At 34.9% G+C, this 24,812-nt stretch overlaps 1 protein-coding gene across 3 annotated transcripts in view; it reads left to right on the top strand.

Moving 5' to 3' along the window:
- Smg6 (Smg6 nonsense mediated mRNA decay factor) overlaps positions 1 to 24,812 on the top strand; it is a 323,010-nt gene that overhangs the window by 19,034 nt on the left and 279,164 nt on the right. For 2 of the 3 annotated variants that reach the window (XM_072531432.1, XM_072531433.1), the window contains exons 4-16: positions 6,144 to 6,315; positions 10,906 to 11,080; positions 11,306 to 11,601; positions 13,879 to 14,222; positions 14,284 to 14,537; positions 16,933 to 17,096; positions 18,676 to 18,702; positions 18,909 to 19,135; positions 21,693 to 21,894; positions 22,185 to 22,497; positions 22,975 to 23,152; positions 24,199 to 24,442; positions 24,502 to 24,580. In XM_072531432.1, coding sequence (XP_072387533.1) covers positions 6,144 to 6,315; positions 10,906 to 11,080; positions 11,306 to 11,601; positions 13,879 to 14,222; positions 14,284 to 14,537; positions 16,933 to 17,096; positions 18,676 to 18,702; positions 18,909 to 19,135; positions 21,693 to 21,894; positions 22,185 to 22,497; positions 22,975 to 23,152; positions 24,199 to 24,442; positions 24,502 to 24,580 — 2,675 coding nt within the window. The remainder of the gene's footprint in view (positions 1 to 6,143; positions 6,316 to 10,905; positions 11,081 to 11,305; positions 11,602 to 13,878; positions 14,223 to 14,283; positions 14,538 to 16,932; positions 17,097 to 18,675; positions 18,703 to 18,908; positions 19,136 to 21,692; positions 21,895 to 22,184; positions 22,498 to 22,974; positions 23,153 to 24,198; positions 24,443 to 24,501; positions 24,581 to 24,812) is intronic. The other variant, XM_072531434.1, reaches the window with a different exon arrangement.

The following is a 24,812-nucleotide window of genomic DNA, read 5'->3' as shown; positions in this document are numbered from 1 at the left end:
GGTCTTAACAGTAACTGGTATGCCACTCGACGATTTTGTGTCTCCAAATTTTATCTACAATGTTGCCGATTTTAGTATGCTAGGATTACCGAACTAACATTGAAAATTGGTTACCACAGCCTAAAGGAACGATAATACACGTATAAATACATTACAACTGCGTTCGGACCACATACACAGTCGCTTGAATGCGTTCTACTCTTGTGTATCAAATTCATACACATAGGCTCAGGGAGAGTACCTGTTATGTATTATATATGATACACATCAATAATTAATTTCGCATATAAAAGAAAAATGGCCGAAATAGCACTTAAGCCCTTTCAGAAATATCGATCTAATTGTACTTGTGCTTTAGATGCTTTCAATATCATATCTAATAGTTCAGTTTTTTGAAATTCCCAAGGTTTGCACTTCATTTCATTGTAGTATCTTACATAAAATGTCCAATTATTGTCGACTTTCATTTTATTTAACTCCCTCAAAACACGGGAACTCGCTTGTTTCATATGAAATTCCGATTTTTAGTTTTTTATTTAAACCATTACCCAATTGGCAAGCATCCAACATGATTTGTATACCAGTCTAGCTATAATGAATCAGCCAGTCGCCTAACAAACTGCGATAACCGCATCGTAACAATTTCTCAAATTAAAAAGTTTAATTAAACGGTCCACTCTGAGATTTTTGTTTATTTATTTTTTTGTGTTGTGATAATGGGAAAGAACCAAGGTAGGGCGAATAATTTTTTTATTGTTTTTTATTTTTCGATGGACTAGAAAAAGTTTTTTCACATCGAGATAAATCGTTCTATTTCTATTTTGTTTTGAATTGTTGTTCAGGTTCAAAGACTTTTAAAGTATACAAATTTATCGATAAATTTAATCGCTTCCGCGGATATAAAATTCGATAAAATATTAATTTTTTTCATTAACTTTTTGTAACACTTTATTTAAGTATTTTATTTTAACTGTTCTTCAGGAAGAAAATATTTTTCGGGACTTTAGAATAATAATCTATGTATCTTGCAAGGTTTTTAGTTATTTTTGTGTTGGGAATTCGGTATTCATTTGACCATTGTCCTCAAACCCAATCTTCCCATAAAGTTTATAAGCATTTGTAAATCAAAATGTTAAAATACTTTTACGTTAAAAAAAAACAAAATTGTAAGAAGTATACAGAGTTTAATATAATATAATTCTACAACTTATTTGTAATGTTTTGTATTAAAGGAATAGCCAGACAACAGTAAATGATATAGAAAGCAGATGGGTACAACTAGAAGAAAAAATTCAAGAAGCAGCCGACTCAGTATTATGAGGAAACAGACAATGTAAACAAACGGATTGGTATGATGAGGATTGTAAGAAAGCCATTAGTGACCGAAATAAAGCTAGAATAAATAGCATAATAAGAAATAATGAAGAGAGTAAAAAAGCTTATGCCGCAAAAAGACGAGAAGCAAAGAAGATCTGTAGAAGGAAGAAACGGTCAAGTTTAGAGCAGAAACTAGTTCGTATTGAAGAAGATTTTTTACATAAACAAGTCAGGAATTCCTACCAAGAAATAAAAAGACCGAACCCAGTACAAAACCACATCAAGATATTATAAAGATGAAGAGGAGAATCTGTTAGGTGGAACAGATGAAAAATTAAGAAGGTGGGCCAATTATTTCGAGAACATATTATGTACGGACGACCAAGATGAAAGAGAACAAACGCAACTACAACATGAAGAAGTAAGGGACCCAGATGTAAATGAAGAAGTACCTACCAAGGAAGAAATTATAGAGATCATAAAAAACTTAAAAAACAACAAAGCACCTGGTGAAAATGGTATCATTGCTGAGTTTCTAAAAGAAGGTGGCGAAATGGTGCAAAAAGAAATCGCTGAGTTAATCGCTGAGTGTGGATCAGAGAAAAAATACCCAATCAGTGGAAAGAAGCAATCTTATGTCCAGTGCATAAAAAAGGAGACGTTACAGAATGTAAAAATTACAGGGGAATAGCTCTACAAGATACAGTGTATAAGATTCTGGCCATATCAATTAGAAATAAAATTAAAACAAAAATTTGAAAATTGTCTAGGTGAATATCAAGCAGGTTTCAGAGCAAACAGATCGGTAATAGACCAAATTTTTACAATGAAACAAATTTTAGCTAGCTCATATGAATTCAACCTAACATTACACATGCTGTTTATTGATTTTAGACAGGCATATGATACTATAAAAAGAAATAAAGTATATGAAGCACTAGAATATTTTAAATTTTCACCAAAAATAGTAAGACTGACTAAATGCATACTTCCTGATACTAAAAGTAAAGTCATGTTAGAAGGACGGCTTTCGGATAGCTTTATCACCAATAGAGGTCTGCGACAAGGTGACCCGTTATCAACAGATTTTTTCAATTTGATCTTAGAGAAGATTTTACGAGAATGTAACATCTACACTAGAGGCACAATATATCATCACAGGCATCAATGCGTAGCATATGCAGATGATGTTACCTTAATAACAAGGAGACCTGCAGAATTAAGAGAAATCTTTACTAGAATAGAGAGAATAGCCAGGGAATATGGTTTAGAAATAAACGAAGAAAAAACAAAATATATGGTGATGAGGGGAAACGAAAATCATCTAGAACAGTCCTTTAAGATACAAAGCCCAAGTAAAGAATATAACTTTGAAGTTGTTAGCCAATTCGATTACTTGGGAGTGACAGTAACAAATAGGAACGAAGAGAACCAAGAAATCATAAAAAGAATGGCCAAAGGTAGTAAGAGTGCTGGGAGCCTGTCGAGCTGGGAGGTCGAAGATAATATCCAGAACAGCAAAAAAACGAATATATACAACAGTTATCCGACCTACAATACTCTATGCTAGCAAGACCTGGACACTAAATAAAGATATGGAAGTAAAATTAGATAGATGGGAACGAAAAATTCTTAGAAGGATATACGGAGGTATAAAAGAGGAGAACATCTGGCGAAGAAGAACGAATGAAGAAATAATGCAAATATATGGGCAACCAAAAATAACAAGACTCGCTAAAATTCAAAGATTAAGATGGCTCGGACATGTAGCAAAAATGAAGGAAGGAATAGTTCCCAATGAATTAATAAACACGGAGGCTGGTACAAAAAGAAAAAGAGGCCGCCCCCGAAGAAAATGGCTGGAGTCGGCAAAAGAAGATCTGAAGTCGCTGCGGGTACAAGATTGGAAAAACTTAGCACAAGATAGAAAGAAATGGAAGAAAACCGTTTGAGGCCTGTTGAGCTGAACTATATATATATATATATATATATATATATATATATATATATATATATATATATATATATATATATATATATATATATATATATATATACAGAGTTTAATATAATATAATTCTACAACTTATTTACAACTTATTTGTAATGTTTTGTATTAAAGGAATAAATAGATAAATACAAATATAGGACAGGATGTTAACCTACTAAGTATACAGTGAACTTTGTTTTTCTAGGCTTTTTTTTAACTCTTTAAGGCACATAAGGCTGTTAATATTCTAGACCCCAGTTGCACACAAAATAAAGTTTTAAATAAGAAACATTTTTTTGTGTTTAAGTTGTAGTTGATGATCAACAGAAATAAAAAATAAGAAATTTCATTTAAAAAACCTGTCATCTTAACATATAGAGGGTGGTACAACAGTTGTACCACTGTGCAACACCAGTATTTTCTTTGTTTATTAGAAATAATAAATATTGTTTTAAAAATCTCTATATTCAGATAAAAAAAAAATCGGTTGCCTGTAAAGTCGGTTTTACGGGCGAAGATTTTACGTGACAACGTCTTTTTCTCGGTAGAATATTTATTGATATGAATATTATTAAATTGCACAATAGTTGTTTGCAGTTGAAACGCGCTGTTTCTTCTCAATCGACTGAATTACGATTGATTGCAGAGTGATTTAAACTAATAATTTACTTAACACTATCAACATTTGTCAATAGTATGACATAACCTATAAACTCAGTTTCTCAACTTTTGTGTCAATCTAACAATTAATCAATCAATCATAGTTTACGATAATGAAATATTAGTGTACAATTATTTACCTTTATTGTTGTAGTTGTTGTAAATGACGAATCTAAGCACTCCACATTTTCACTACAGACACAGCTGACGATACCTTAACCACACGTGTGAACTTGTATTATGACGCTTTCTCGGTTTTCCAACGCCAAGAACGCTCGAGAAAGACAGAGACACAAGCACGCACCGATTCAACGCGCCTAATTCTCTAGTGCTGCGCGCGCAGCGGACCGATCATGTTTGAGTGGGAGAGAGACGCAAGGCATTCGCCGGTCCGGCGGGCCTCTCTCTCGTTCGGTGACTCATCGTAACAGACGTGAGCGGGCGTTACACTTTTTCATGAGTGACTCCGAGCCACAACCTAATTTAAGACGTTGTCACGTCAAAATTATAATTTTTTATGATATTGTTGGAAACAATCTTTTGTTTTGCTGAGGCATAAAGGAACCTTACAAATGGTACGGTCCTCGATGTAGTACTAAAACACAGCAAATCTGTACTGAATGGAATTGGCTGGTGGTTTGAAGATGTAAATCTTACTTCTTCAGGCAACCTTCTTTGTCGTTTATTTATTGGTACCCCACTACTTTCTTCCAAATTAGCTGGAGTTAATTCCACATATTTCTTCGCCAATAATCCATCTATTACTCTTCTTCGAAAGACTTTTAGAGATATTTTTTGTAGACCGCGTATCTTATGTAATATGAAGGCGTTTACAAAAGAACAGTCTAGAAAATGGAAAAAAATTCTCATCCACTCTTTTTTGCTTTTCCTATGCAACTCGTATGAAGACTTCATTTGGTTCAAACCTGTCTACAAAATTCATGTCAAGATTATAATGAACCAAAGCCGTAGGACATTTTCGATCCATGTTTTTGGCTTCTTTGTACAGAAGTTGTCTGGGTGGGATCGTGAAAATTAAAAAGAATATAAACAGACCTCCTATCTTTCCATTTAATAAAAGTTATTCCATCCCTACTTGCAAGATAATCGTACTCACCTTGCTTTAGTTGCTTATCTTCACGTAATTTTGGCAAATGCTTTCTGCTGTTTGACATAACTGTTCCACATGAATAAAATCCGAGATCTTTTAGTTTTATTTGTAAGTCATAGGAATTAAAGAAATTATCAAATAATAAAATATTGTTTTTTTGCTTCAAGTTCTCTGTCAACCTTAGAACTACTTTTTCGCCTAAAGAGTGTTCTACATAGTCGTCTGTTTTGCCTGTATAACAATCAAAATTATATAGATAGCCTTTTTTATCAGCGAGTGTCCAAATCTTGTAGCCCCTTTTTATTGTTTTTTTGGGCATATACTATTTCAATACACTTCTACCTTTGTACTTTATTATAGACTCACCGATGGCTATATTAGCTGTTGGTTATTGTAAACCAAATCTATTTACAGGCATGAATTTACAGATATAGTCATCAGACACAGGTAAAATACCAACAGACTGGCTAAAATCAACATTCGTAGCATTACCAAAAAAATCGTAATTCCTCACAATGCGATGATTATCGAATATTAAGCTTGATGTCTCATGTCCTTAAAACTTTTCACAGAATTATCCATACACGAATTTACAAGAAGTGCGAGTTCCCGATGAGTGACACTCAATTCGGATTTCGAAACGGATTGAGGCTCTTTTTGCTTTAAATGTGGTAACGCAACGATGCAGAGACATGAATGTAGATGTATATGCATGTTTTATTGACTATCGAAAAGCATTTGACTGCGTTAACCATCAAAAGATGATCGAAATTCTGAGAACAACTGGAGTTGACCAACAAGACTTGCGAATTATCTCAGAACTATACTGGCACCAAACGGCAACAATTGAAATAGAGCACACAACATCCAAAGACATATAACTCCGACGAGGAGTGAGACAGGGTTGCGTCTTATTAAAGATTTGCATAAAAGAAATGTACAACAAGATAATACAAAATTTTCACTTTATATGTCTTATTTTTTTTAAGTCACAACTAATTTATTTATAACAATTACTGCTTATGTCTTTGATTAAACAACTTCAATGATCTTCTTTTATTGCAGGAGTGAACAATGGTTCTGCCAACTCCAACTGGAACCGGTCACGCGACACCCGCAGTGTAGAACCTTCCGGCCCTCCGGGTCGCAACTACAACGAAAAAATTCAGTCGAAGCCACCAAGTGGTAGAAGACACAGTTTAGTCGGAATGGATCAATTCAATAATCTGCCGCCAAGGTGAGTATTTTTATACCACGTTGCTTCAGTGAAAATACCTGCAATGACAGACAAACGAGTGGTGTTAAGTGTAATAATTCTTGAGGAGAGACATTATTTGGGAGCAGGTTCTTTTCAATGTTCAGTAGTTAAGGGAGAATAACAATACATCTTCACTGGATGACCTACGGCGACGTCTACGTTTATTATGATTTTCTGAGAAATGTAAAATTTTATTCGTGCGATTACACAAATTGCTTACACAGCAGAAGTGTGGCTTCAAGGACCATTTTACATTTCTTGTTACAATGCTATTAAACAATTTTCCGGTATTTGTCGATTGGAAAGGGTACCCCCGTTAAGATAGGCAAAAGAGCCTCACATAATTCTTTAATATAGCTCTGGCTCCTGTGAATAAGCACATAAGTCAATTTTAGTAAATTTTTCAGGAGAGTCGAAACAATGTTTACGGGATCGTGGAAAATCGCAGAATAACGTTTAAACATTCAAAAGCATTTTTTTGGCGAGAACAAGAGACTATTATTGGATAAAAATATAACGAGTTAAATTAAATTAAGTTTTAGAAGAGATTGAATGACTTATCCGTATATTCACGGTTGTACTATAGGTGTGAATTTGAGGTATCTCAAGATATCTTAAATAGTTATATGTATTAGGCACATTTAGGTGTGATGTATTTGCTTACATCTAAAATAATTACACAAAATTTTAATCAAAATATTTTATTATAAACCAAAGTAGCACAAAAAATATCTAAATATCATCAGGATCGACTTCCACTAAATCGGGGTCGATGTCAGGAACATCAGCTACCAACAACTCTTGATAAAATGGCCAAAATTGTTTATCTATGAAAGGCAAAAGTTCCATAAGGTTTTTCTTCTTCTCTTTGCTTATCGGAACTGGCCCATCATGCAGCTTGAGTAGTTGAAGCTGGGTTGATTGTTTTCCTCTTCTTCTGTAGATGACAGACTTAAATTCTTCTTCATTATTAAGTGACGACTTGAAATACAGAGTTGTAAAATTATCTGCAGAATAACGTGCCCACTGCAGATCTTTCCAAAGAAACTTTTCCCCACTCTCAGTTACTTTTTTTTGTATCAAATCAGTTTTCAATAATGCTGCAAAATTGTGAAAATCGTTGGATTCCATTACTTTTACTATAAAAGAATTCTTTTGTTTACAGATTCTTATAAGTTGTACCCAATCATACGGATGGTTAATTTTCATTGTAGTTTTCTTCTTCTCCTTTTCAATAACAGAATGATCTGCATCACATTCCATATGTGTATAACCACTTACAAGAAACTTGTGATCAATATACTCTATTGTACTTTTGTTTTTCAAAACGCTCATAAACATTGCTGACACGTGACTGTTTTTATTCTGGCCCTGGCATGTATCCGAATATAAACATACTCTTTTTATGGTTGATGGAAGATCCATAAGATGTCGGTACAAACATGAGGCAATTTGATTTCCTCCTCTGGCTGAAACAGACTCATTCCAAATATAGCAAGTAGCTATAGCAGTAACTAAATTGTGGACAGTTAGATTGTAGGTCCAGAGTTGCCGTTTGTAAAATGAAATGGATGTTTTTAAATACGGAGTTGGCAAACATTGTTGCAAATCAAAAGCAAATACTGCAGTTGTCGGATCATTTATGGCTAAAGTTTTATCACTTGACTTTGCGTTATACGCTTCTTGAGCTGCTACGTGATGCTTTTTCTGCTCTAAGATTAAGTTTTCCTTTTCAGTTTCTTCTGCATATATTTTAATTGCTAAACTATCGCATTTAGAACACGTATCTTTTTGGGGCTTTTTAAATTTGAGCCCTAGTTCATGGAATTTTGCAGAGTAGATTGTCATTGAAACACAATTTTTTATTTCAGTGTTCTCTTTATAAAGGCGATACATTTTGGCGATAGTCAAATCAGATTGTAAGTATAATTTAGATGTTGTTTGTCTACAATAATGACTCTCGTATGCAGGAAAGCTTCCGATATGTGCAACAACTTCATTTAAAACTTGTTCTGACCATTTATTTTTCTGTGAATTCAGACCTCTTTGATCGTCTATAATTATCGCAGACACCGACGAGTGTCTGTTTACTATAATTTGGTTTATGAAGGCATTTGTTTCACCAAACGTAGCAATTAAACATTTCTTGCAAATTTTTTCTCGCTTCCCATTAACACAAACTTCATATTTACATGAAAATTTTCGTACTCTGTCAGAATTACTTCGTACTCGAACAGTTTTTTTATCCACTATACAAATTAAAGAGGATATAAAATTTGCTCTTCTATTACGGTCTCCAAGTTGCCAGTATTCATTAAAAAGTGAACGTCTTGTGTCATCAGAAAACCTTATTTTACACTTAAGGCGGCAGTCGTTTAACGGGTTCATTGTTCTTGCTGCTATTGTTTTCCCCTTTTCTGTTAAATATGACTTGCCTGTATTTCGTAATACTTTAGCTAGTTTTCTCTGTTTTCTGGATCGACTTGTTTTTTCATTGCCTCTACATTTAGCTAAAGGAGTAGGAACGTCTTTATTCTTTTTCCTTCGAACTGCTGTTGTTTCGCCATCGTTTTCTACGCTGCTATTTAAATCTGAATGGCAGGTAAAGTTCGGATCATCTATACTGTTATCACTAAGATTTAATTCGGTTTCACTTTTGACTCTGTTTTCAAAATTGTTATTAACTGTCGTTTGTGATTTTTCGCCCGTATCTGTTACAGGGTTTGTCAACTCTTTAGTGTTTTCTAAAAAATAATCTTTCAGCATGCTCCGTGATTGATACGAAATATCATTATTTTGTATTGGTTGTGCAGCAGAATAATGAGTTATATTGCCATTATTCTGTATGTCCGACCAATTTTCCATTACGTGGAATTGAGTATTTTCTGACAAAATTTCTCTACTTAATTCATTCTGATTAAACTGGAAATCTGCATTTAAATCATGCTCTAAATCATGCACTACTTGAATATTTTGTAGATCCTTTTGACACGGAACATTCTCTCTCTGGCTACATCTAATCTGGACTAGGCTATGCTTCTCAATCCATGAATAGGTTCTGGACAAAGGTGTTTCCTCTATATCTGACGAACTCGGTAGAGGTATACATTGGTTTTCATCATTATCAATATTTCCTAAAAAGAAACGTTATGAGAATTTTTAAATAAACTTTTTAAAAAAATTTTACACAACATGACGAAGATTTCAAATGACAAAATAAAAAATTTCGGCTTAAAAAACTAACAAAGATTATGACTAATATTTTTCTCATTTTCTGAAATGTTCTAATTGCAAATAAACAAAAATATTAATAGTATCAGTGTTACTTACCAAATTGATGGTTTTGATTATTACACAGGCTCAAAATAAATACTGTTCTATTGTTCATTATTCCAATAATTATAAAAAAAAACTGATTTAGGTATTTACGAAGTAACACAATATAATTATTCCAACTGTTATAGATAGACATAAACTAAACCGATTAAATTTCAAAGATACTAAGTTCCATATTTTTATGGCTTACGGCGTCATAAACATCTAAGAGGTAGTGACGATGCATGGCGTGAGAAAAGAATGACAAAGAATAACGAATAACATTTACATTTTACAACATGGATAAAATGCCTACTATAGAAGTTTCAAGTGAACCCAGTCCGTTAAATCGCGTGGTGAATAAGCAAATAACTGTACTTATCGGCTTGTTTCCAATTCGCAAAAATTTATTGAAACCATATAACACTAGTTATTCTGTTACGTTTTGTAATTTTCGAGATGTTTGAATTTTCACATGCTCATAATTCTCTAAATTTAAAAATATTGGACTTATTTGTTTATTCACAGGCTGGGGAATTACATTTTAACGTTAAGTACATAATATCCCAGTTTTGATAATTTTTTGACTTATGTGCTTATTCACAGGAGCCAGAGATATAAATATACTAGATTATTTACAAACTTGCTTCAATTAAAGTTTTTTTTTTTGATGGACTCTCTTGAATATTTTAGCAAAATTTAGTTGTCCTCATTTCCCTAGATTTTACTCGTTGCAAAAAAGTGTTTCCCTACCATCCACACAACATCAGTTATCCCCAGTTCTAAGGGAACATCCTGAGACCTGGCATCGTTGGGCTGACGTAAACTATCGATGGGAATAAATCGCTTATAAGCAGCTTCGCAAGTCATCATCCCACGGTGATAGGCGACAGCGCTACAGAATGTGTTAACGGTGGGGCTACAACTCTGTTATTACTTACTTCAAGTTTTTGTTGAGGTTACTTTTGTAGAGTAGAACGGAGAGCTCCAAGAATGTATAGTTTGTATGATTATTAGTACCATAGAAACTTCTTTTCTACTATTTTTTATTCAGTGTACTTATATAAATCAATAATTCTTGCATTTTTGTTTACCAAAAATTATGTTGTAGGTTCTGAAGCTATTTTCTTGTGGCATTTTAAATTAATTTATATTTAAATGGGAATAAGCCACAATTAAAGGTTAAAATACGTTTATTGACGTTTCAATTTCCACTTCGGAAATCGTTCTCAAAATACAAACATTATGTTGTAGGTTGCAAAAGAAATATTTAGAAGAAAATAATATCAAATTACCACCGCAGCCTCCGACGGAAGAAACTAACTGGGACGGAAGTAGTGTCACTTTTCAGAAAAATCCAAATTATTCTCAAATGGGAGGTGCTTACTATACACTGCCCATGTCACCAGCTTCCCATCACCATCCAAACGTAAGTTACATATTACCATAGATATTTTAGAATTGCTTTATGTCAGTGGTTGAAATTTAACACCAATAAGGAACATCAATTTCTTGACTTGTATTTTCATGTGCCCTTTTCCTGTATTTTATTATATAGAGATATTTTAGGTTACTATATAGAAACAGGCGGTCAGCCTTGTGGGAGGAGACACAACAATGACACATTTAATTTTACTCTTCATTCTTGTTGCAGATACATTTCGGATCAAACACACTACCCGGCAAAACGAGAGGCAGAGGAAGGCTGAATTACGAACAAGAAATGCCTCCACCTGGAACGCCATTCGACTCAATGACACCAGATAGAATTAGAAGCCCCGCCAGCTCGCGACCTTGTTCACCGCCGTCCGTCAGAAGTCCCCAAAGCAGGCCCTTGACTCCAGTCAATGATTATTCAGACAATAGACGAGGGCCAAGGAGACACGATGATATGGCGACTAAGGGACAAGATCGAAGAGATAATCAAAGAAGGGAATATGGTCATAGAAGGTTGGTATTATTACTTAATTTCCGTTCTTTTATGTATCAGGTACATAATATACCAGATTAAAAACGAACCCTCGAAAAAAAAGTAATTAAAGCAGGCCTTGGAAGCAGCCTTCCTTTTTGGGAATGTATAATCACTCCCTTACAAGAAATTAAGTAACAATAAAAGTTAAGAAATCAAGGAAACTAAGAAAAAACCCGTACCTGCAGCTGAAGAAGTCATAGAGGTTGACCCCACAGAAATAGACCCCAAAGACTCATTTACGGAGGAAAATTTTTGAAAAATGACAAAACTATCGAATACTACAAAATTAAAAATGGATGCCTAGTAAATCTTGTAAAAGCTTTAAGAAGTGCTTACATAACCTATCATACATAACCTAACTTGTATATACGTAATTATTTGATTTTAAAACAAGATCATTCAAAGCCAAACCATAATTTTCACATCCTTCAGCATTGTGACTGGGCTACTACCAAGCTATATATTTTTTAATTCCATGACCTGTTATTTATATTATATAAATATAAAATATATACACAGTGGTAACTCGACATACGAGTGTAATTCGTTCCGTAATCTTGATCTACAGGCTCAGGCCACAGCTTCTTCCATGCAGAGGTTAAGGTTCTTATTGTAACACCTAGCCAGGCCTGCTCAATAATTCTTAGGCATATTATTATGTTAAAGTGGTCCCTCCACAACTCTCGAAGGGTAAGGTTTGTGTTCTCCGTCACGAAACAAACAGTTTCAAAGCAGCGCCGAAAAATGTGCTTGGTATACAGCTTCTTAAAATTAGAAATCACTTGCTGATCCATGGGCTGCAAGATATAAGTGGTGTTGGTTGGTAGGTAGAGAGGACAAGAAGGATTTGCATGGTTAGGTTGTTTTGCTGTAGATATTTTTTAACAGAAGGGGCAAACACCAGGTTTATCCACTTCACAAACGCCTTTTGCCCTGCACATAACTGGCAGTTTTTCTTTTAAAATCCTATGTGACTTGAAGGCTCTGGGATTTTCTGAATGGTACACTAGAAGAGGTTTGATTTTACAGTCGCCACTCGCATTGGCGCAAAGTAGTAGAGTTAATCTATCTTTCATAGGTTTGTGACCTGGCATCGTCTTGTCCTCTGCTGTTATGTAAGTCCTATTCGGCATCTTTTTCCAGAAAAGCCCTGCCTCATCACAGTTGAAGACTTGCTGGGGGATGTATCCTTTGGCTTCTATCAGTTCGGAAAACGTTTTGATGTAAACCTCAGCTGCTTTCACATCCGAACTTGCTGCCTCACCATGCCTGACGACGGAGTGCGTGCCGGTCCTTTTTCTAAAGTTGTCAAACCAGCTCCGACTGGCTTTAAACGAGTCTTCCGATTGATCATTTGTGGAAGTGTGTGGGATCTGCTTTAGCAAATCTTCGTAAATCGCTCGTGCCTTCTCACATACGATACTTTTTGTGTTAAGGTTCCTCCTTGAAGCTGCTTCAAATTATTGTAACGCCCTTAGCTGGCATTATACCATTTATCACCTCCTTCCGTTTAAGTACAGTACATATCATTGATGTGGTACGCCCGTACATCTTCGCCAAGTCAGTTACTTGTACACTTTGCTCATGTTTTTCAATGATTTCACGTTTTAGTTCAATAGGCATCATTTTCTTCTTCGCACCCGTGGTTGTAAAAATAAATGTAATATTGTAATGTACAAAAAGCACAAAACGCGAACTCAACTTATCAACAATACTTTGAAAATGAGGGAAACAAGCAAAGCAGACAGACTGAGGTCTATAGTAAAAATTTACACAGTGTAAATTACACCGACATCGAGAGTGCAATATGGTTAGTATTATAATCCGAATTTTTGTCGGATTTAACTTCCAATGACCATTTAATTTGTCGGTCCAAGTAATAGTCACGTACAGATCCGTAAAATGATCTTTATGAAGGCCGTAAAGATCTATTACCAGTAAAACTACCTTTTATTTACAAAGCAAATTAGAAGTAGTCAAATAAGAGGTAATATCACTATTTTCTAATAGAGACCACCTAAAATAGAGGAGCCTTCCTCTATTTTGTACATCTTATTAGACATTATGAATGTTGCATTTCGTACATGGTTTTTATTATTATGTTGAGGTTTTAAAGAGGGAGAGAGCGACAGGAGAGGGAGACAAAGATAAAGGGAGAGTGCTGATTAAAGTATCATAGAATATTTTTGTATTAAATTGTGATTTTGACTTCTTTTTTCTATATATGTGGTAATTTATTTCTTTGGACGTTTTAGGGACGGTAAAAATTTCCCCAGGGAAAGAGACAATTTCAACAATAGAGAAAACTTCAATAGAGACCGAGACAATAATAGAGACGGTTATAGGGAGCACTACAATCAAAGGTGGGAAGACGATTATAGGGAGCCGCGCCAAAAAGATCGTAACCGAGATGGGCACAATAGAGAAAACCACAATAGGGACAACTACAATCGAAGAGATCGAGACCCGAGAGATCCTAGAGACAATAGGGATAATAGAGATAACAGAAATAATAGAGATCATAGGGATGGAAGAGACAATAGGGAATACAGAGATAATAGGGAATACAGAGATAATAGAGATCACAGAAGAGGTGGAGGTAAGGATAAATTAGACTTTATAAACTTTTTCTTTGTTGCTTATGTTATTTTGGGTATTAGGTGGCGGCCATAGAGATAGACGAAGAGATCATCGTAGAGACAGAGACAGAAGAAGTAGCAGCAAAGATAACTATACTCAGCCCGCTCCTAGCGTTGCCGCTGAAGAAAGCTGGGACGATCCGCCAAGCATACAACCAGCGCATCCGATTGTCGAAGTGCAGGCTCAAAGTCAACCCCGTCCAGAAAAACTAGATTTTCACATTAGCTCCGAAGCGATCAATAGTTTAATTCCCAACATGATATCTTCAACTTTGGTAAGTACAAAAGATATTTATTGATTAAACAGAATCGACTATTTTCTCATACGAATCAATAAGTATGAATAATTAGGTTAATGCTCTTCCTTTCCATTCGATACGTCTCCAAATTTGACAGATAACACTTGACAGATTACAGCTGACAAATGACATAACCTCACAACTCTAACGACAAAAATTTATATTTATGTCTCTTTACACAATTATATATCCTATATCTCGTATATACCTCCGCCTGTCCGCTTGTAGCGTAAAATCGACTATTTTACAGTCGAATCAGTATTAAGAAAAAGTACATCAACGTTTTTGTAATATACATCATCACTAATCTGCATTGCCAATTGCAATCTCATCGTGTTCTACAATAACTTAAATTTTGACAGATGACATTTGACATAAACTAAAATATATGAATAGCAACCGGACTATTTTCTCATACTTTTAATCAATTACTACTTTACATCCCATCGTATTCTACAGTGACTTGCTTGTCATTTGACACGACTCCTTCTTCTTCTTAGGGTGCCTGTCCGTTCCGAACGTTGGCGATCATTCTGGCTATGATGACTTTGTTGGTTGCTATACGGCTATATAGCTGTGTTGAGGTCTTTCTATAGCATGCTCTCAGGTTAGCAAGCCAGGATATTCTTCTTCGCACTGGGGCCCTTTTTCCTTCAATTTTACCTTGCAAAATGCGTTGGAGTAGTTTGTATCTGCCTTGATTTCTCATTATATGTCCCAAATACTGCAGCTTAAGACCCTTCACGATGTTGACCAAATCCGCGGTTGTGTTCATCCTCCGCAGTACTTCTTCATTGGTAACTTTGTCTGCCCATGGTACCTTCAGAATCCTTCTGTATGACCATAGCTCAAAAGCCTGAAGTTTTGATAGAGTTTCCGCCTTCAATGTCCACGTTTCTACTCCGTACAGAAGCACTGAGTATACGTAACATTTAAGGAGCCTTATTTTTGTTTCTAGGATGAGGTCATGGCTCTTGAACACAGAACTCATTGTCAAGAATGCACTTTTTTTTACACTTTACAGATTTGTTCCAGTTATGTTTTCGCTGATGATCATTAACTTGATTTTGCTGGTGTTTATATTCAGTCCATATATTCTACTTGTTTCCGTTATTTTGTTCATTAAGTTTTTCAGCCATCCTATGGTATTGTAAAACACTATTGTATCATCTGCATACCTAAGGTTATTGAGCTTGACTCCATTTATTTGAGATGCCTTCATCAATATCTTTTAGAGCCTCTTCAAAAATGTGGTCCGAGTACAGATTGAAAATCAGTGGTGAAATTATGCACCCCTGTCTCACTCCCATTAAGATTTTTACCTGATCTGTATATTCTCCATCTATTCGGAGCACCGCTGATTGATTCCAATACAGGTTAGCTATTATTTTTAAGTCTCTTCCGTCAATCCCTGTCCTCTTCAGCACTTTCATCATTTGGTCATGCCTGACTATATCGAAAGCCTTTGTACTCAATCAGGCATGTAAAAACATTACAGCTGACATCTCTACATTTCTGAAACAATACCTGCAGCCTAAATAAAGCTTCCCTCGTACCAACGGCGTTCACAAATCCAAACTGATTGGGCGCAATTTATTCCTCACAATTCCGGTAAATTCTTTTGTGGATGACTTTTAAAAACAGCTTCAGCAGATGGCTCATTAGGCTTATGGTCTTATAGTCTTCACAAACTTTTGCTCTTGGTTTTTAGGGCAATTGTACGAACTCCGATTTGAGCCACTCTAATGGCATTTTTCCTGCCTTGTATATTTCATTAAATATTTCACTTATTATTTTTATTTGTTCTGCATCTATTAGCTTCAGCAGTTCTGCAGGAATTTTATCAAGTCCCGGTGCCTTTCCATCCTTCATTTGTCTGACAGCTGCCGTTATTTCTTCTGGTATGATTTCGGGACCTAAATTTTCTTCAATGGTGGGTTCTTGTATTGTTCTAAGGTCGTGGAAAAGCTTCTCCCAGTATTCTTCCCATACTTTCTTTCTATCTTCTTTGGTTATGACAAGATTGCCTTCATCATCTGTTATTTTCCGCTGTTGTGTTTTCGGAACTCACGACTCGATTCCAAGTTTGACAATTGACACTTGACATATAACATTCGACCGTCGACAAATAAATAATGACGTATTACCTTGAAAGCGACAAAAATGATCAGACGCGACCATAGATTTTTTATTTATATTGATCTACATAGAAAAATTATCGATTTTGAGCCAGTTCTCGTGCTAATTATAGGATTAGTCACTGATAATCCGATTGAATTCCTAGTTTAATATTTTAAACTATTCGAAAAACTTTCTTAGCATTTAATATGTTTATTTTAGAATCTCTTACAATCTTTGTTATACAATTTAGGATTGGAGTGAAGAGGTGGAGCTGCAAGATCGACTAGAATCTGAATATTTGAGCGACGCTCTTACGAGAAGTTCTTCGATAGTCAGTCTGCAAGAAGTAGGAGGCATGAAATCTTTGCCTGCAAACCTTAACGAACAGCCCGCTTCAGCAAGTAAATCTAGAAGGTATGTATATAAATAATTTTTTTCTCATTTTTAAGTGTTGAAATTGCAACCTGCTATCAACGAAGCTTCAATGTATAAGGTATAATAGGATTTGGGAGTCAATGTGTAGTCTATAACAAACGATTTCGTTGGCTCTAACTAGCTCAATGATTCTCGGAGACATATTCGACCAAAAGATACAGCAATAAACTGAAACAATCTAAATAAATAACAAAATGAAAGAAGTGCTTAACCACCACAATATCAGTGTCAGATAGTTTAATAAAAATAAAAAATAGATTTGTTAATTAACAATAAGTTTTACCGGAAATCCTGATAAACTGTTTTTTACCTTTAAAAACTCACCCTTTTCCGCTTCTCGATCTCAGAGAGCCCTTAAATTATTTTTGATATACTTTCTTCCTTTTCCAATGGTTTCCATCGTGTTACTATTTTTTTGGTCTCAAAAGTTATCGGCCCTGGCCTATATCTTAGACATCAGAATAGAGAAACACATACTGTAATGTATGGGGAGGCAGGGGAAGAAGCTTTAAATAGAAATGGAGTAAGGATGATCGAGTTTTGTGTGATAATTTACATAAAGGAAATTCTTTCTGGGAACAAAATTTGGATGATAAATATACTTTTGTTGCAGAAGGTAAATTACATAGTATAGATAGAATATACACCTCGTACAATTATTAACATTAAAACTGAATAATATGCTGAAATAAGGATAGTAACAGCTGAACTAAACATAATAGTTATAGAAAGTAATCACTATATCAAGATAAAAATACGAAAATGGGAACAATCCTAAATAGGAAATATCAACCAGAAATTTATGAATGAACAAAACAAATTTGGAACTTAAAAAGAGATGGGAAGAATTTAGAAAAAAAAAATGGAAAAAGCACTCAAGATATGTGAAACTGTCAATATAAATCATCGTCATCATCATTCTGGCTTTATAAACCTTCGTGGGTCCTAGCCTCCTTTCGTCTTCCAGGTTTTCTTTTTCTTCCTCTATATTAAGTGTCTGGTCAAAGTATTCCAACCATCTATTCAATACAAACCAACGGAATAAAAAAAGAACCAATATGGTGAAATGAGTATATTCAAATACAAGTTAAAAGAAAGAAGGAACCTGGAAAACATATGTGGAAATAAAATAAATCAACGAGGCAAGAAAATATATCAAGAGGAAAGAATGAGGCTAAAAAAATGATAATAAGAGTAAAAATGTAATGCTGTGAAACTTTCAGAATGTGAATTCTAAAATAATGGTCAAACATCAGATACATTTAAAATGCATAAACATTTTTCTTTCCAAACCGAATACTAAAATGTCTGTTTTCGTCGACTATTAAAATCAAATTAATTGTTTTTTGTATAAAATACAATTTTACACACGTTTAATGACAGATGTCACAACCTCATGCAACGCCATCTATCGAAGGCTAGACTAAAGTCAAACCGTCCTCATCAACATCAAGAGATATAAAATAAAAAATGTAATTATTTATATTTGATGGTAGAATTGAGATATTCTGACCAGAAAAGTACAAGACATTCATTATACATATTAATTTATTTGTAGGCGAAATAGGAGAAGGAGTAAAAACAGGTGAGTTAAATGTTTGAGTTTTTTTATTGACATTTGTGATAAATCTAACAATTATGATCTGTCGTCTAAACCTAATCCTCTACTAAATCAATAGCTCTTCTTCTCGCGATACAAAATGCATTTTAATGAATAACTTTCACCTATTTTTGACCCATTTTTTTGAGTTTTGAATAGTAGAAGAATCTTCCTATTTTATAACTTTTCAGAAGTCGCGTTAGAGACGGCAGCACCTCCCAAACTCGGAACACGAATCGAACTAGACAGAACTCAACCACGAGCATAGACAGTAGAGATAGCTTCAAAGTACCTCGAGACCCATATCCTAGTTCGTCAAGAAGAAGTTCCCGAGATACCAGAGACACGAGTTATGATAGGTACCACAGCAGTTCCAGGAATGTCAGTCGGGATAGTAGTTGGGATCGCCACACTCAAAGTAAGTATTCTTTTTTACTTTTTACAGTTTTTCATTTACTGTTGTATATGCTGATAATGAAAAATGTTTAGGTATATTTGAATTATATGAATCGAAGAATTCTCTCACAGCTGCCAATTTGTCATATTTTTGCATCTCTAATCGCGTTCTTTTATCATCAAAACTTGGACCGTACAAGGGACATTGTCAATCTAAAAATCTCTGGCGATGAGCCATTTGTCCTCAAAAGATCTGCCTTTGTGTGGTAATTTTTGGTTACCCCAGCTATATATAAAAGACCCAATAGTGCCTTAAGTTCTAAAATATCTGTCTTTTTTTACAGATTTATTACCGAGATTGTAAGAGCACAGTTCAATAAAGATATTCGTGTTGTTTACAATGGTTTGCAAAATCTCTTCAGTAAAAAAACAACTCCAAATTTTTGATGCGGTTTTCATATGTCGTATTTCCCTAGTTACTCCAGAAATTTTTACATTCATTAAATTGTCACTGCGAGTTCGTATCTGGCGGTTTCCTACATGTTTCTTCCATTTAGTTGTTCCATCCTTACCAGTGAAATGCGGAGCTTTTTGTAGAACATTCAACACTTCTGAGATTGCCTCCTCAATTTCTTCTTCCACGTCGGTATCATGGTCCTGTTTCTCTTCGAAATGTCCTTCCAAACTAGCATCGTCATCGTCAGATTTAACTTCTGGCTCAGAATCAGAGAGAAATTCCGCATGAAGCTTTTCAAGATATGCTTCTTGCTTTTCAAAACTCATATTCAAAATATCTGTAAAAAAATAAGTTTACATCAATCAAATATACAGAAAACATAATCAGTAGATCACTCCCAATTATAAATTACATAAATATTTTTTATTTATCCCACACATAAAATATTTTAAAATTCAATCTTACCTGAAGATTTATGACAACTTGTATAACGTGCTGACTCACGTTCCGCAGTTCAATATAGCAGCAGAACTAAATGCACTAGACAACTCTCAAAACTCTACTGAATAGAGTTTCCGCTCGCTTGAAGCTAGCGAGCACGCCACTACCGAAATCATAATTAATCGTCAGAAATCGACAAATAATTCGACAAGCTGACTCATAGTCCGCATGTTAACTCTGAAAGGTTAATCATTTACTAAGCAAAAGAGAATTTTTTATAAATCGAAATAAACCTATGCAAATTGCAACAAAGTATCTCAAATTACTTAAACTGGCGTTTAAGCCATTTCGTTAGATGAGTCTAGTGAGAGAGCTTTCTTTAAATACGAATTGAGGGACTAACAACTTACAAGTCTGAATTATTGTGAAAATTACATCTAATTAATACTAATTACTACTGAGTTTAATGCATATCAATTGAATACCCAAAACACCCACACAAATTAATGGTATTCAAAAATCGAATGACGTTTCTTCATGTATAGGTAGCTTACAATCATATAAACTTATAATTCATATTTCGTGATCGGTATGATCGGTCCACTTTCCTATAAATTCAAAAATCTTCTTCTTTTAGCATCATAACCCTGAATAGATCTTTGCCTTCACTAAGTCCTTTCATTCAGATCTCTCTTGGGCTCTTCTCTTCCATTGTCTTATATTCATGGTTTTCACGTCGTCTTCCACGTCATCCAACCATCTCGTCCTGGGCCTTCCTTTTTTCCGCCTTCCTACCGGCTTCCACTTCTTTGTCGTTGTCGTGTCTTCTTGTCGCTGAACATTTCCCAACCATGACAGTCTTTGACTTTTCACAAATCTTAGAATGTCATACCCTTCATTTAGTTCAATAACCTCGTCATTTCTCCTGATTCTCCATGTGCCGTCTTCCTCTTGCACCAGGCCATATACTACTTTTTTTAGTATCTTTCTCTCGAATGTCCTGGGTTGGGCTTCCTCTTTTTTCGTCGTTCCCCAGCTTTCACAATCGTAGGTTACTACGGGTCTAATCAAAGTTCTGTACGTAGTCATTTTGGTTCTTGTGTCTAATTCCCAAGTGTCAATTTCCTTTAACGTTTCCAGTAGTCGTGTCTTGCTTCTACTAATAATGCCGACATCGTCTGCATATGCAGTAATTTGTACTGTTTTGGTGTTTATATGGCCGGTTACATTGGTTTTTCTGATGACTGCTTCAAGAACTAGGTTAAACAGCATGGTTGAAAGTGCGTCTTCCTGTCTCACCCCCATGTTGATGTCAAACAGGAGAGACATCTGCTGTAACTGCGGCTTTTGAACCCTGCAACGTCATTTTTATGAGGCTGATATATTTTTTTGGTCTGAATCCATTTTGATAATCACCAATTATATTTTCAGAGTATTCTGACAATCTAGTGTAGATAATGCCAAAAAGGTTTTTGTATATTACATTTAGCAATGTAATTGGTCTGTAATTCTGGCATTCCCTCTTATCATCTCCTTTTTTTATATATTTTTATATATTGGCTGTATAAATTCAAAAATGCAGCACTAATATCAAACTATTTATATAATACACAAAAATGTTAAAGGATTAAGGAAGAACGAAGGAAAAATTATTCAACGATATATTATTGGTTCGTTCTAGGTAAAGGATCTATTAGTGGCAATTGGCGTGAAGACATGGAAAGAACTAGAAAAAATAGCGACAAAGAAGGCAAACCTACCATAGAAGATATAAAAAATGTCGATGCTAATACTAAAAAAGCTGGAGTGATAGTATTACCTTCTCAAAAGCAGGAAGTCAATCCAAATGCGGCGCCTATCCTCAGCATTCAAGACCATCCAAGGTAAGTTAAAGTTGATTTTTAACATACCGAAATGAACATATGCTCATAAACTATTGATTTTTCTCAGGTTTGAGTTGAATTTGGCAGCTCAAGCTAGTAAGATTTGTACCTTGTGATGCCTGATTTTGAATTAATTTAGCAGTATATTTGGAAACTATTTTCTCGTTATTAAAATGTAATTCTATGGAAGCAGTTACAGCTCCAAATCATAACACTTCACACTCTGTTCTATTAAAATTTTTTTCAATGGCTTAAGTATATCTTTATCACAACCATAATTAATCTTTCAGATACCCCGAAGCCCGAAAATCTCCAGGTCAACAAAAAAGCCTCTACGACCCCAACAATCCCACAAAACCGATCCTAGTAAAATCTTCCAGTGTCAGAGTCAGCGTACCCGGATTTTCGGACAATGCGGAATCCTCCCCACCACAAATGTACACCACAGATCAATTCGGAAATTTGCGCCCACCGTGGTATGACGAAAACACGGAATCGTTCAAATCTTGCCACTATCCTGATCTGTTAAGGGACATCAAAAGAGCTGACAATGAATTGCAGTATGTCGTTGATAAGGGACTGCTCTTAATGCATTGGGACCAGGTGAGTGTAGTCCTTAAGCGTTTTACTGTTACAATTTTCTTATTATTTGGGAAAAGAAAAACATCAGACAGAACCAAAACTGGAAAGAGGGGTACAATAATTTTACTGTTGAGTGGATTCTTAAAATTACACAAATATTGCTGAGCAAGTTCATTTTCAATTGCATCTGAAAAATGCTGCAAATATCTCATACATTTTGTTTCCTAACGGCTTATCCTCAAAGGTTTTCCTACAAAATCTTTTCAATATTTGGCAGTACAAAAAAAATCAGACACAACAAAACTACTTATTTTTTCCTACTTAAGTTTTCTTTTTATCAACATTTTCTACTGTAAACAAACCGTCGCAAAAAATTGATTGAACTCTTAAAATTTGACAAATATTGCCGAGAATGTCGATTTCAGATTAACAGTGTTATTGGAGAACTCCTTATCTTCCCTTGTACATTGGGAGAGTTTATTAGCTTTGTGTTTTCAGGTGGACAAATTGCGAAGTTTCTTGAAGGAAGCACTAGAATACCTGATCTGCAAAGCCATAAAGTTCTGTCAAACTGAAAAGGTCGAGCAACATTTTTGGAATATTCTTTATCATAACATTATCGAAGTCACTAGGAAAGCAATCAAAAACGATCCCGAAAATAAGGAAAAATATAAAGGTAAGTCGAAGTCACTCTTTGCCAACAAGTTTTAGTGTTTTTTTTTTTTTTTGTGAAATTCATGCTTTATATTTAGATGTTAGGAAGAATAGATGTAATGTTTTTTTCCTGTTATTTTGGTACATTCTTCTTCTAAATGTGCCTATCTTCTAGAGATGTTGGCGACCACATTGGCTCATCTTATTCTATTCACAGCAGCTCGAAACAGATCAGTTGTCGTTAGACCAGTCCACTTTCTAAGATTGGCCAGCCAGGATATACGTCTACGTCCAGGGCCTCTCTTACCCTCAATCTTGTCTTGTAGAATCAATTGTAGAAGCGACATTGGTGTTGGTACATTAAAATAGTTATTCCTAACGAGTATCTTTCACTTGTTGAATGTGTTAAATGCGATGTTACAAAAATTGTAGAGATAGTTTTTTGCATGTATTTGTGTTCTATTGATATTTGCGATTTTCTCTTATTAGATGGTGTACAAGCGTAGCTACGCCTCTGTATTAGAGCCTGCCTTACATCAATGTGCGCATGTGCGCCGATTTGAGAAACGATTTTTCGAGGTGGACATGGAAACATCAAGTATTTTTAATTAAAATTGTGGTTTATTACCACTAAATGTAGCAGATGTATATGGAAATGCCACATAAATAGTTTCAGAATTGTAATTTTATAACATTTATACTTAAGAATGAAATAAAATGGACTAAAAGTAGTTATGGCTGAACAGGCCCGCCCACTGACGCCATAAGCTACGCTCACTGATGTCACAAAACACGTCTGCATGGATGGAGTAGACGTTTTCAACAGCCCCTCTAGTTTTTTATGCATTTCCGGTGCTTTTAACGCCTTGATATCTCACTGACTCAGTCACAAATCAGTGACACATCAAAAGTTGAAATGGCATTAAAGAAGCTTAAAGACAGTCTAACAAAAAGTGTCGAGTACATATTGTGGGCAAGGCTTGCACCGTGAGTGGGCGTGTCACGTCAGAGGGTAATGGGGGAGTGTTATATGTCAAATACCTATTTGTGATTTATTTTTTTTTGTAGGTTTTTTACTATATCTAATAGACGAAGGTACCAAATATTTCGAACGGCTTCTTTCTGTTCTCGAGGAAACGTTCGACTTCAAACTCAACAACTTCTTGAAAGACAACAATATGGCGTCTCACAAAGGTCTAGGTCTAGTGGGAATGGCTCTGATATCCGCCCAGAAATTGTTTCTGTTTTTGGGAGACTTGGGAAGGTACAGAGAAGAGGTGAACGAGACTTCAAACTATGGAAAATGTAGACAGTAAGTTGATGGTGTTGAATTATCGGTTGTTGTGTTTTAATTGATATTTCTTTTTATAGGTGGTATATCAAATCTCACGAGATCAATCCAAAGAACGGCAAACCTTACAATCAGCTGGCTATATTGGCCGTTTATGCTGTAAGTATATTGTTATAATCGATATTTTTTTAATAAGACTTGAATTAACAAATTTACCAGTATTGTACTGGAAAATCGTTTTAGTGCCTTTAAATGTTAATTTTAATAAAAGTGCTTCTTATATACATATTTGCTAATAAATTTGCAATAATCTAGTAGACAATTTCTTAGTGACATTAGTCGCCTTATAGTTACCATTTGACTGGTCTGTTTCGAGGTCCATAGTTATATT

Source organism: Diabrotica undecimpunctata, chromosome 5 (genome assembly GCF_040954645.1).
Source record: "Diabrotica undecimpunctata isolate CICGRU chromosome 5, icDiaUnde3, whole genome shotgun sequence".
Lineage (NCBI taxonomy): Eukaryota > Metazoa > Arthropoda > Insecta > Coleoptera > Chrysomelidae > Diabrotica > Diabrotica undecimpunctata.
This window is presented reverse-complemented; position numbering and strand designations above follow the sequence as displayed.